Source organism: Strix uralensis, chromosome 3, assembly GCF_047716275.1.
Source record: "Strix uralensis isolate ZFMK-TIS-50842 chromosome 3, bStrUra1, whole genome shotgun sequence".
NCBI lineage: Eukaryota > Metazoa > Chordata > Aves > Strigiformes > Strigidae > Strix > Strix uralensis.
In genome coordinates, this window is record NC_133974.1 from 125,166,180 (window position 1) to 125,178,701 (window position 12,522).

Here is a 12,522-nt window from a genome sequence, read left to right on the forward strand (position 1 = left end):
AGCCCTTAACCTAAATACAGGAGAAAATTGGATCCCTCTTGGCACAGTATTTTAACTCATTAACTCAGAATGCCATGTAATTTTTTTTGACTTCTTAATAACTGCCATTTTTAGAATTTGAGCTATTCTGGTGAGTTTTATAAAGATTTGCAATTTATACTGCTATACAATATCAGCGAGTACCAGTGATTGAAGTGTAAAGTTACTGCAGTATTTACTGTCACCATGACAGCTGTACCTTAAAGTCCAAACAAGAGAGCTTTTCCAGTCTTTTGTTTACATCGGGAGAATCCATCTTCTTTGTAAACTGAATGAAGCAGAGTTGGTTATGGTCCTCAAATGACAAGATGATGAAATTGTCTGTAAGAACAGCTGAAAAACAAATAAAAATTGTCACCGCTGTAATACCTGTTTCTAGTAACAAAACAAATTACTGAACCCTCCACTGAGAGATTGTAAAAAGCAATTTTTTCAAGGCAGTGTCTTAAATATTACACTGAAGCCTCTGTAATCTCCTAAAAGACATCAATGTGTCATCCTGCCAGGACCTTCTTGGAAATGAGAAATAAAGCCTAGGGAGTACTCCGATTACATAAACCTCAATAAATTATCTCATATCAAGTTCCCACTGCATTCAAATATATGTTTTATGCCCTTCCACATTAATTTTCATCTCAGTTCAGCCTTAATTCTTTTTTCCTTATGGTAACATCCACCAGTATTTCAGAAATACACTTAATAACAGCATAGCTTGTGTTAAAGATGATAAATGCAAAGCAGTACTTGAGGTATATCTGATATTTTGACATTGTAAGGTTCCAGGTGCTGCTGCAGACACCAAGGAAGCTGCTACCAACAGGACTATGCTTTAGAGGGGTTATGAATTTGTTCAAAGCTTCACATGGGGGTACCCAAACAATAAAGATAACCAAGATGGAACAGACTCCCTTGGAGTCTGGAAAAGTGCAGTGGAATCCCTGTTGTTATCATAAGGGGGTGCTAGACCAAAATAGTTCAATATAAAGGTGATTAACTAATTTGACAATGAAAACTAATTAGACAATAGTATCTAGGATTTTTCCCAAGTGATATCCAGTTATTCAAGCAGTACCCACATTTAAAGAGATGTCTCAGAATGGAGTAAGTCATCAGGGTAACTAGTACCAGATCACTGAAAAATTGTTAATGAGAATCAGTTTAAAATAAAGCTAGCAAGCTATTTTCAGAAAGCAAACTCAGAAACCTCTGCTAAAAGGAAAATGCTAAGTAAAGTGGAACCGGATTTAAAAACAAATAAACAAAACCCTGCAGAACAATCCCTGGGGAAAAAAAAACCAGAAAAAGCATTTGTGACTAATATTCTAGATTCTTAAATGTGTTTTACATATCCTTAAGTAGCTTGACAGTTTAGTCTTACACATAAGCATTGAAAACTGGCTACTCAGCTTTGCTTTGCTTTGCTTTAGTGTGATTTACAACCATTCGCATGCATTTTCCAATAGTCATGTACTGGCACAGCTCTGAAGTATCTGGTATGCAAATGCTAAAGGGTAAAGTTTAAAGCCAAATAATTGCCTTTGAAATGTAACATTAACACCAGCTTTTGAAAAAAAAAGAAATGGTGATAAAGTATCTGACACTGTGAGCTAGAAGCTATAACCAAGATCTTAAGCACACATGCAAATTCAAAGACAAGGAGTATGGGATCCTCAATATGTACACAGTGAAAATAGTTTTATATCCTCACAGACATAGTTTACATTTAAGATGACCTACAGCACACCTCAGATGCTTCTGAAATTTGTTTTGGTTGAAGGAAAGAAAGCAGGATTCAAAGATCCCTGGGCAGGTGTGAATGAGACTAGCAGTCCCTTGATTTTCAGTATCTGTGGTTGTCCTGGGCAGGAGTGGAGACTAGATCAACATGAACGCAACTACGGGCATAGTTAGACCATAATTCAGAGAGGACCCATATGCTGCAGAGTCAAATTATCCTAAGAAGGCAGGCAGTGTAGTTAATATTCTGTATACTAGTACCACAAGACCTCAGTGCCACAAAATAATTTAGAAAATGAGAAATACTGTTTTCTTTTAGGAAAACATTTTTTTCTATAATTTCTAATTAAATTAAATTTTAAAATTTAAAAAATTAACTTAATTTTAAAATTTTGCCTATAAATAATAAAATATAATTTTCCCTATAAATAATAAAAAGAGGAGTTTATTAGAGGCAGGAGGATTATAAATCTTAATTCTGTATTTTGTGCAAACAGTCTGCCCTTTATTCCAAATGTTAAGAGGACATGCTACTCTGAGGTAGAATTACAACATTCCATATGTAATTTTGGCACACGGTAATCCTTATCCAATCCCACATATACACAGTTGTTAAAATAAGAACTATTATTTTTATACAGACTTCTTGTATGAAGTATTGAAATTCTTCTGGCCAACTTTATAATCACAACCCTAATTCCAACCTAGATTTGGAAAGATGTGAAATTATGTTGAATTAAAGTTAATTTATTCTAGGACAACCTTATGTTGTGGTTCTCACATACATAGTTCAGTATAAAAATTCATATTTTGAACACTGTTTGCACAGGTAACAAAAGTATCTTCTTTTGTTGTTCATGAAATAAAAAATGTATTTCAGTGACAGTTATTGGGGGTTTTGCTTTTACTGAAACAGAAGCGGTCCTACTTCACCTTCAGACATGGGTATTACCAAACATGGAGGTTTAAGAAATTCTTGAATAGGTGAAAATAGGACAAACCATTATATAACGTTATTTATAGCAGTTTGAGTGGTATAACTGTAGGAAAACATATTTGTTGCTTTATTATCGCTTTAGTTGTAAGCTTTTCTATTTAGCAGTATTTTTAGAAAAATAATTTGTATTTCTATGACATATTAAGCCAAGTAAGGCAAGATACATATAATCTAATTATATATTTATTATTTATTAATATTTTTAAAAGACAGAGCACTCTGAAAAAATTCTACAAACAACCTCGATTTGGGTATAACCTTAGCTTCCATGCTTTACTAATTTTTGTCACCTGGAAGTGAAAGTTTCCTCCCTCTGGAAACAAGGGGCAGAAAAATCTGAGATGGAATTAGTAGTCTAGTAGTCTAGGTGAAGAGTGAGAAAAAGGAGTCAAGACATCAAATGTGTTCTATGGTCTCTGTGTAATTTGTTGATAAAAAACGAGGTTAGGGTTAAATTTTTTGATACTAAAGATTCTACCAACATAGTCATATTAATGTTATTTTTCAAGACTAAACTACAATAATTGATAAGAAAAGATCAGAGGGACACAGTATTGCAAGTTCCTTAAATAGCTGGGCCAATATTCAATAGATGCCTGGGTATGGAAGAAAATAAATCATTATTAAAGATCAAAGCTAAATCTAGCATATATTCTTATTAAAGGGATGTAATCTGGGTGTACTTTTTAAGAGTTTGGAAGATAATGTGCATGTAATTTGGCTCACACTGAAATTCCATATTCATGGTAATGCAGATGCCAAGATACCTGGTTGAGTTCTCAGTGGAGCTCTGTAGAGACACATTAAAAAAGCTACAGTTGTATTATAAAGCTGTTGAAAACAGCTACATTTTCGTGAGTTTTCTTCTGAATTAAACTAAAACTTCATTTTTAGCAGTTGGTAGTTAGTAACAGTAGTGAGATTCTGGAAATCTAGAAATTAAATCAGAACACCTCCACATAACTAATGTTATCCAGCCTTTTCTAATAAGTAAATATTTTAATAATAACTATCCCATGTAATTAATCAGTTGGCTAATGTTTGGTCCTGTCACATTTTCCCACTTATGAAATAAACATGACAAGTTCAAGTGGCATGTTCACAGTGATTAAAATGTGTAAGAAACTGAATTTTAGAAACCTATTCAGTATTTGACAAGCCTGAAAACTTTGATGTTAAATATTATTCTTAAAGTGTTCTTAGTCCTGAGGGTTGTAACTATGGCATTACATGCAATTACTTGTTGTGTTTGCAAGTCCCCAGTGGCAATAATTAGTCTACCTGTTGACATACTGTTTCTCTACTCTATTGTTAACGTAGGCAATTGATTTGCACGTGGGTGTAATTACCATCACTGATGGTGTCGGAGATGAGCTTCCCCACCAGGGTCCTGTCAATCACCACTTTCTCCAGCTGTGGCCCAGAAAGGCTTAGGGACACCAATATACCTGAGTGAAAGAGGAGCTAAATCCAAATAGTGAGAAAACAAGACATCAAGAATCATTAATAAAATGAAACGTTCCAAGGTACATATTAGCAGCTGTCCATTACATAGTCATCCAATTTTCAAAATTATAGAAAAGATTTATCATTGATGTGAAGATGTCTTATAATGACTTTGAAAGCTTTTTCAATAAAAGAGAGATGTAATACAACACTGAATTATACGGGTACAAGAATTACAATTGCTGAACACTTGAAGAAGATGCATGCTAAGTCCCCAAATGTGGCAGAAATGTCCTGAATTCATTTGTTAAAATCTAAATTCTGTCCTGAATGAGTAAAGGGATGACGCTGATCACTTCAACATCCATGGACCTGATTTTTTCTGTATAAAATAACTGCATAAAGTTGGGCTTCATGTAATTTTACATTATTATCACAGATTAAAACCAGCACCTTTTTGCTATCCTTGTTATTTCTGATCATTCATATATTGTTCAACTTAAACAATGGTGCCCTACCACAGTGATAGCTGTGGGCTCCTAACAAATCCATATACTCCTTGGCATAAGGTTATAGCTGTCTCTCTTAGAAAGAAGAAATTTAAACCATTGGACAGAATAGTCAGAGGCTTATTTCAGCATTAACTGAATATTTCTGCCTAATTAATCTCAAATAAATGATACATATAATCTTGAAGACTAAGTCACAGTACTTACCAGCTCCTCTGATCTGTATCTTGTATGAGAGAGTGAATGCTCAATGGGAGGAGTTATGAAAACCATTTCTTTTTGCATAATTAAACCATTAAACTTAGTCATTTTCCAAATGCAACTAGTACACCAAAGAAATACAGAAAATAAAACCCGTAAAATTCCCTGCTCCATTGTGAGTTGACCTCACTTTGCCAAGTTACTCCAGTAGCAGAAGTATATGAAGAGCTTTACTAGAAAAATACTGTTTTCTTAGAAACATGGTAAAAGATAAAGTCAGAGGTTTATAAAAAAATTTTCTGACCATATTAACTGTTTAACTCATTACCAAACTCGGGTTCTACAGGAACCTTGATGGAAGAACAGTGAAAAAAATCACTACTGTGACTTTCATCTTCTTAAGCAGTACTGAAAACACAAGTGTATTTTAATTCATCTTACAGTGCCACCTCTCATCCTGCAACCTGTTGAACTAGATGACCTCAGTGTATAAGCTAAAGAAGTTTCAGTCCAGTTTTCATTCATGCCACATGGCAGCAGTTCTGAAGGACTCATTCTGGCAGCTAGGTTCATCTCCCTCTAATCAGTAAAAAAAAAATAAAAATAAAAAAAAAATCATTATTTGTTCAGCCCTAAACTTGCTGAACAATCTTTTCTGCCCAAGGAGTCCTCAGTGGAAAGACCACTGCAGGAAAGCATAGAGGGCTCACCAAAGGCCAGAATCTGGGACTCCAGCTCTTACTTCTACCTAACAGCATATTTTTAAATAAATCTCTGTGCTTTTAAAAAACTTACTACTAGAGAAATACTTGCTCTTGCAGTAGAATTTGGCAGAAAAATCCCTGTTGGTTTTATGCTAGGGCTGTGAGACAAACATGGTTGCAATATACTTTTTAGAACATCACACTGGTACATAAACACCAGGCGAACTTTCTTGCAGTGAGATGTACTGGATTGTATAATAAATAAAAAGTACTGGGGACAGGAATGTGGTGATCTAATTGAGCTTGTCTCCTGTGCAATGTTCTGCTTCCAATAATTTAGCTATGACAACTCTCAGTTATACGTATTTTGCTATATTACTATAGCTCTGTGTTCTCTGTAGCAAAGAACAGGGCAAGCATATTTAAATAAATTACCTTCTTGCCCTGACTAATACCTTTAACCAACATTTTTCCAATCTATCTTCCTGTCAATTCACAGTGGGTTGAAAATAAATTCTAATGATGTCTGGATTAGAAACAAAAAATGCCTGTGATGTGAAATGAATTTTTTAAGAACAAACGATCATCTCCCATCCTGCCAAAGTCTAATCATGCATTCATTTGTTAAATATATAGTCAATGTTTCAATATTCCCAGCCATGACAGATATCCTTTGAGGTTTTGTCCTAGTAAAAATGTTAGACACAGCTACATTCATGCAGCTTTTATTACAATCTTTCAAAACTTCAATTTATCCTTATGTTGAAGTTAGATTAGATAAAATCCCAATTTATTTCCAACTTGATAATATTAAGTCCAGAAAGGTTTGACTACAGTTAGCTATAACTGTCCGAAGAACCTCGTTGAAAAATTGAGGGTTGAAACCCAGAAGTTGACAAACTGTCATGCTAGCAACGATCAAGCAAAATTACATAAATACTCTAGAAAGGTCAGTTCTAAATTACTGAATGAGTATCAGCCTGCCAGAGAAGAGTAAAACATCCCAAATCCTTCAGGGTTATGTGCCAACAAGAGAGCTGGTGCAGTAATATAAACAAACTCTCCAACTTGTGTCTTCTACTACACCCTTGCTTGGGAGCTATGTTCTTCCCGCAGAAAATGTTACTGTAATGGCACGTTGTTCCCATGCTTCCTTTCACTGCAGGGAGTGAGAGGAGCAAGCTAGAGTTAACGTGGGAGAAAAACCTGCACGAATCAGAAGTCTGTTTGTAGCCTCTAGGTTTACCTAACAGAGTAGAGATCCATCCAACCCATCCAGGTAAAGAGGAGAGGCAAAACACAGGAAAAAACGTGTTTTGATCTGTAGATGGTCAGTGATCTTGAATGACTGTGTTACGGGATGAGGCCACGTGCTTGCCATTCTAATGACATCTAATGTGTTCCATCCACGATGCTGTACAGAGACATGCGTTCAAACTCTTGGCTTGAGAGCAACAAATAAAGTTAGGATTCTTTAACTCGTCAGTGTTTCAGGGTGTAAATTCACTTTATGCCTATATGTTCATTTCCTGATAATGACGTAAATCACACCTGTTACAGAGCTAGAATAGAAATCTATGAAAACTACTCCAAGACATTTATATAAATATAAAATACTGTGCTAATGGGTGTGGTTTGCTTTACATCTATGAAACTAGTCATTAAACCAATGCTATGTATTTTCAATATTGCATAGATGTCTCTTTATGCTATCAGTATGGCATGTCAGAACGACAGAAAGTAGGTAAAACTAATATAATTTCCATGGCTTTTATTGTTTCTTCCGTTGCACTCCCTCCTTCTTTACTTTTACAGTAAAACATTCTTTCCCATCATTCTCCACATAAGTTTGAGATATTTGGGCAAAACTTAAACTTTAATTTAACAAATTTTTGCTATAGTAACTTACCATGGTTGGTAATATACCTGTGCTCCACAGGTTTAAGTCCTTCCCTCTAGGAACTTTAGACTCTAAACTTAAAAAGTAAATCAGAGACCTTACACACTATATGGCCACATAAGGTCAGTATTTCTTCCACCTCCCTTTAAAAATCCTTTGGATTAGAAGGGGGGCTTTTTTAAAAATAATTGTTAAAAGTTACCATGAAATACAAGTAGGTATTTAAATAAAGCAGGGAAATGGCTGAGTCACCATCCCTGGAGGTATTTAAAAGATGTGTAGATGTGGCACACAGGGACATGGTTTAGTGGTGGACTTGGCAGTGTTAGGTTAGACGTTGGACTCAATGATTTAAGGGTCTTTTCCAACCTAAATGATTCTATGATTCTACAATTCTATATTATCTTTCATCAAAAATATTCTGTAAAACAGAAAATATTTATGTGCTCGAATTGAAACTTCACTATTTCAATTCCTTACTCACTGTGTACTCTATGCAAAGACTTACATGATAGTAAGATTCAGGTGCTGTTATACATAAGCTTGCTTAGGCTCACATTTTGGTGGATGGGAGCAGTCCTATCATAAGCACAAATGAATATAAAGCAAATGGGGGAGACTGCAAACTTGGCTTGGACACAGATACACAGTGATCCAACTCCAAAAAGTACTGCTCAAGGGAATTGCCCATCATTGCTAAGGAATAAAAGCCAATGTAAGAGGCATTATTTACACAAGGCATGAAGTCATTCCATCTAACAGATATTAAATTAGGGAAAGAAATTCACAATAGTGAAACACATCACAAATTTTTCAGACTGAAGTACTGTGATGTGAAAAATAAGAATCAAGAAAGTCATCTCTATAGCTTTATCAGTCTCAAGGTACTCCTAAACAAAATATGAAAGTATGACTTCATACCTATTGGAAGAATAGGCATAGCCTTTGTACTTGAACGTAGTCTGAGTAAAATTTTTGGGCAGCTGGTCATTCTACATACTGGAAAGGAAGGACCACTTAATTTCTGGTTTACTGAGAGTTGAATGTGAAGACTTTGATAGAAGGAATTATGTACTTTGTGTGCCAAAAATGGTTCTCGGGTGAGCAAGACAGACATAAGAAGGAGCAGAGGATACTCAAGAGAAGACTTAGCCCTTACCCAACAGCAAAGCGCTCCAGTGTGTATTTGAGTTACTTTTCATTAAGCAAACGACTTAAGTACACGCTCATGACTTATGGACTTTAGTAGAACTTAAGCATGTACTTAAGTGGATTCCTTTATCCTCTGAAGCCTTAGCCCTTGACTCCCCATTCATGCAGCTTAGCTGCTTATCAGTCCTTCCACCTAAAAAGATACCTGCAGAGCAAAGCCAGGATTTGCTTCTATCTGATTAAAATTGGAAGAGATGAAAATATGCCTGTAAAAAATATTGCTGCAAACTGTTTTCCCTTACAGAGCCCAACTGACAAAGGAATATGCAAAAGGAGAAGAGAATTGCAAAGCATTTCATGTTCAAGCAGGTTCCCAGGGTTTTTCCCCACCTCTTCATTCCAGATTACTTTCTTAGCCACCCTACCGTAATTACTCTGTTGCATGCCTTATTACAGATGAAGTTATTGTTGTTACATGTTACTGTTTCACAATAATCAATGTATTTGCAGTTCTAGCTCCAAATCTCTAAAACCACACAACACATTAATGGTTGTGATCAAAAGCAACTAAAAGAATTTAATATGAGGGCAGAGTTCCTCTCAGTAACTGGTGATGGGTACTAGCTTCTCATGTATTCTAGCCAGAATGTCTTTATTTTGGTATCAGATGTGCTACTGTATGTCATCACATATCTTGCTAAATCAGTTTGCTTATAGGCATTGTAGCTGATAAAACAAGTCATGTCAGCAAATATTGCTGGGTATCTCAATTCAGAATCCAGTTCTAAGTATGTCAATGATGGTAACATAAAAACCATTCATAGACATATGTAAATTGCAACACAAATCAAATTAAATCAAATCAAAGTAATTTAGCAAACAATATATAAATCTTTTTCATTAGCAGGTAACAGACAGGATTCACAGCTAGTGCTTGGCTTTTATAGAATAAAATAACTCAGTGTTGGCATGTGTTTAATTCTACATGGTAATGCATATGTAAAACTAAAAAAAGTTGGAAATCAAATTTTTTGGCTAGATCTCATTAATTTTTACTACCTCATATTGTAAAACCAAACCTGAACCAATGGCATAATTTCATAGGATTGATTTCATGATTTTGTGGCAAAACTTAAAAGCATTCCAAAGAATTAGAGAAGGAGACCAAGAGGAAGGGAGGCAGCCAGAGCTGAGTTGAGTAAACTCAACAATATTGAAAAAATTAATTCCTTAGGTTATTACTCCTCGGCAGGGAAAGCTGAGGACTAAACTGTTTATTTAGTTATAAACAATACAGTGACATCTTATTGTAAAGACTTCTTGTCTTTTTTTCCGTCGTCCTTCTTTAATGGTCTATTTATTTTCCTTTGACATCAGCTAACTGGAGATTACAGGATTATTTCAGCAACTCATCACAGGTCATCAAAGTTGGGGTTCAGAAGTAGCATACAGCACTGGTGTGAATTCAGATCCTATTGGAACAAGTAGGAACAGAGCTAAAGAAAAGACCTCAGTCCTTTAGGGCTCAACTAAGCTCTTTTAAATAGGAGAGCAAGCTCCTTGACAAAAATCCCTGTACGGTCTAGGTTATGTTTACAGGAACTGGCACATCATCTATTTCATAAGCTCTAAGCAGTACTAGAATGTATACTTAGGACTGCAAAAATAAAGGTCAACAGATTCCTTTTTTGGCAATGAACAAGGAAGTAAATATGAAACTTCTAATGCACTGATTGTATAAAAAAAAAGTAATAGGAGAAATTTTGATGCATAAAATGAAATATTAAGTAGAAAGCTGGGCCAGCATTATAGTAGTTCTAGGCAAACTCATATAGAAGAGCCAATTTTGAGAAATATATTCATACAATGGACAAGATAATCTGCATGCAAACTAACTAGATTTTTCATTGAGGCATATGCATGAAGTGTAATTGGTCATTTGCACACAAATGGTTAACACGACAGCACCCATATTTTTAGCAGATGCACGTTTAAATTTACAGCCCCCAATTTTTGCCTGTGGGCTAGTTAGAAGCTGGAAGTACTGGAGGAAGCAGTGAGTGATTAGGAATAGTGATATTTAGGTTCTGGAAGGCACACTAGCAGCAGTCCTATGCTTAATTTTCACAAAATTGGAGGGAAATCATACTACTTTTTAAATTTATAGTCTTGTTATCATTGTATCACCTTTCAGACTTTTTTCCATTTGTTTTGTCTTGCTAAAGGTACAACAGCCATTGAGTTTTTGGATAGCACATTGTTATTACAACACAAAGGGAACACTTCCTGGTTCAGCTAAAGATATGGCAGATTCAAATACACAGAACATTTACTGAAAAATGTGATGGATGTTGAGTTAAATATTTTCACATCTATAAATGATTTTTTTTGACATTGTATTGCTACTAAAAAACAAAGAGCTAAAAAAAAGATACTATAATTAAACCATATACTCAGATTTCGCCCGAATCACTGAAAATTATGACAGTCAGGGTAATTCACTATATGCTCTCCATGCTGTTTGTCTGACATGTTGCTTTCTATTACACTTGAAAGTTAATGCAAGCATGGACTTTTCTTTTTCCACTAGCAGCTGCTCTAGTATGAATCCAAAATAACATGTGAATACAGGAGAGCTATGACACAGATTGCACCATTATGTGATAAGCACTTTCTGCTGAAACAGTTAATTAGTCTCCCACTTAGAACTGAAAAATAAATGTACATCTTTTCCAGAAGCTTCATAACCTTTGTTTCAAAAAGGGAGAGTCCAGATATTCCTGCAAAATGCTCAAAGACACATAAGCAGAAGAAAAACAAACTGTTTGACATAAAAAAAAAAAGACAGGAGATGGCTTTTCTGTTCTAGACTCTCCCAATTTATTCATTTTTCTCTGTTTTATTTTCATTTGTTGGAGAGCTTGTATTTTCAGGAAGACAGAAAATGGAAGAGCACAGTTGTTTTGGCACAACATTCTAAATCCTGTTGGAGACTTCAATTATCAGGCATTATTATATAAAAAACCATTTTGTTTTGTGATTGAGAAACTTAAGGACAGAGAAATGACTATGATTTTTATCTATAACTTTAACTCTGGCTATGTTATAAGCTATCCTATCACTCATACTCTGCCTGTACAAGCCATCTAAAAAACCCTAAAAAAATACTCAATTTATCAAGCTATCCCTTTACATGATTCAATCAAGTATAGAACCAGACATAATATACTAAGATAAAAACATCCATCTCTATTCTTTCCCATATTGTACAAGAAATAAGTAAAACTGTGTTGGACTCCTTTTTGTTTATGTAAGCCATGAAACTACTTAGAAGATGCTAAGTGAAAGTTTTATAAGAACTGATAGCCAACCGAAGGTGTTATATTACAAAGACAGGATGATCAACTTCTGGCAAGAAGTTCACTGTTGCAAAGTATGTATAGGTAAGGAATGCGGGTGGATGCAGATAGATGGGAGGGGAAGGAAAATGACAGAGGGAGAATGGACAGGGAAAGCAAATGAAGAGACAGCAAATTGGGAGGCAGATGAGTACGCTCACGTCTAATTGACTCAGTATTCCTTAACCAAATTCCTCTCCTAATCAGAACAATAATAACAGAAAAAAAGAGTCCTCTAAATCAACATACAATTAATATTTAAACAGTTCTAGAAGATTATAATTCACTGATATATACTATGTAATCTGTATGTGAATGATATACATTTACGAGCGATAAAATCTGATAGGCAAATGTAGCTTAGACAATAATATCTTTATTACTGATACAAAAAGACTATATACTATTTGGCATGTCAGTTATTTAAAAATTTTGCTAT

The 12,522-nt window shown here is 35.0% G+C and overlaps 1 protein-coding gene across 4 annotated transcripts in view; it reads right to left on the reverse strand.

The window, feature by feature from the left end:
- WDPCP (WD repeat containing planar cell polarity effector) overlaps positions 1-12,522 on the reverse strand; it is a 157,312-nt gene that overhangs the window by 86,214 nt on the left and 58,576 nt on the right. For all 4 annotated transcript variants that reach the window (XM_074864905.1, XM_074864906.1, XM_074864907.1 and 1 more), the window contains 2 exons: positions 4,123-4,237; positions 239-372 (listed from right to left, as the gene is read on the reverse strand). In XM_074864905.1, coding sequence (XP_074721006.1) covers positions 239-372; positions 4,123-4,237 — 249 coding nt within the window. The remainder of the gene's footprint in view (positions 1-238; positions 373-4,122; positions 4,238-12,522) is intronic.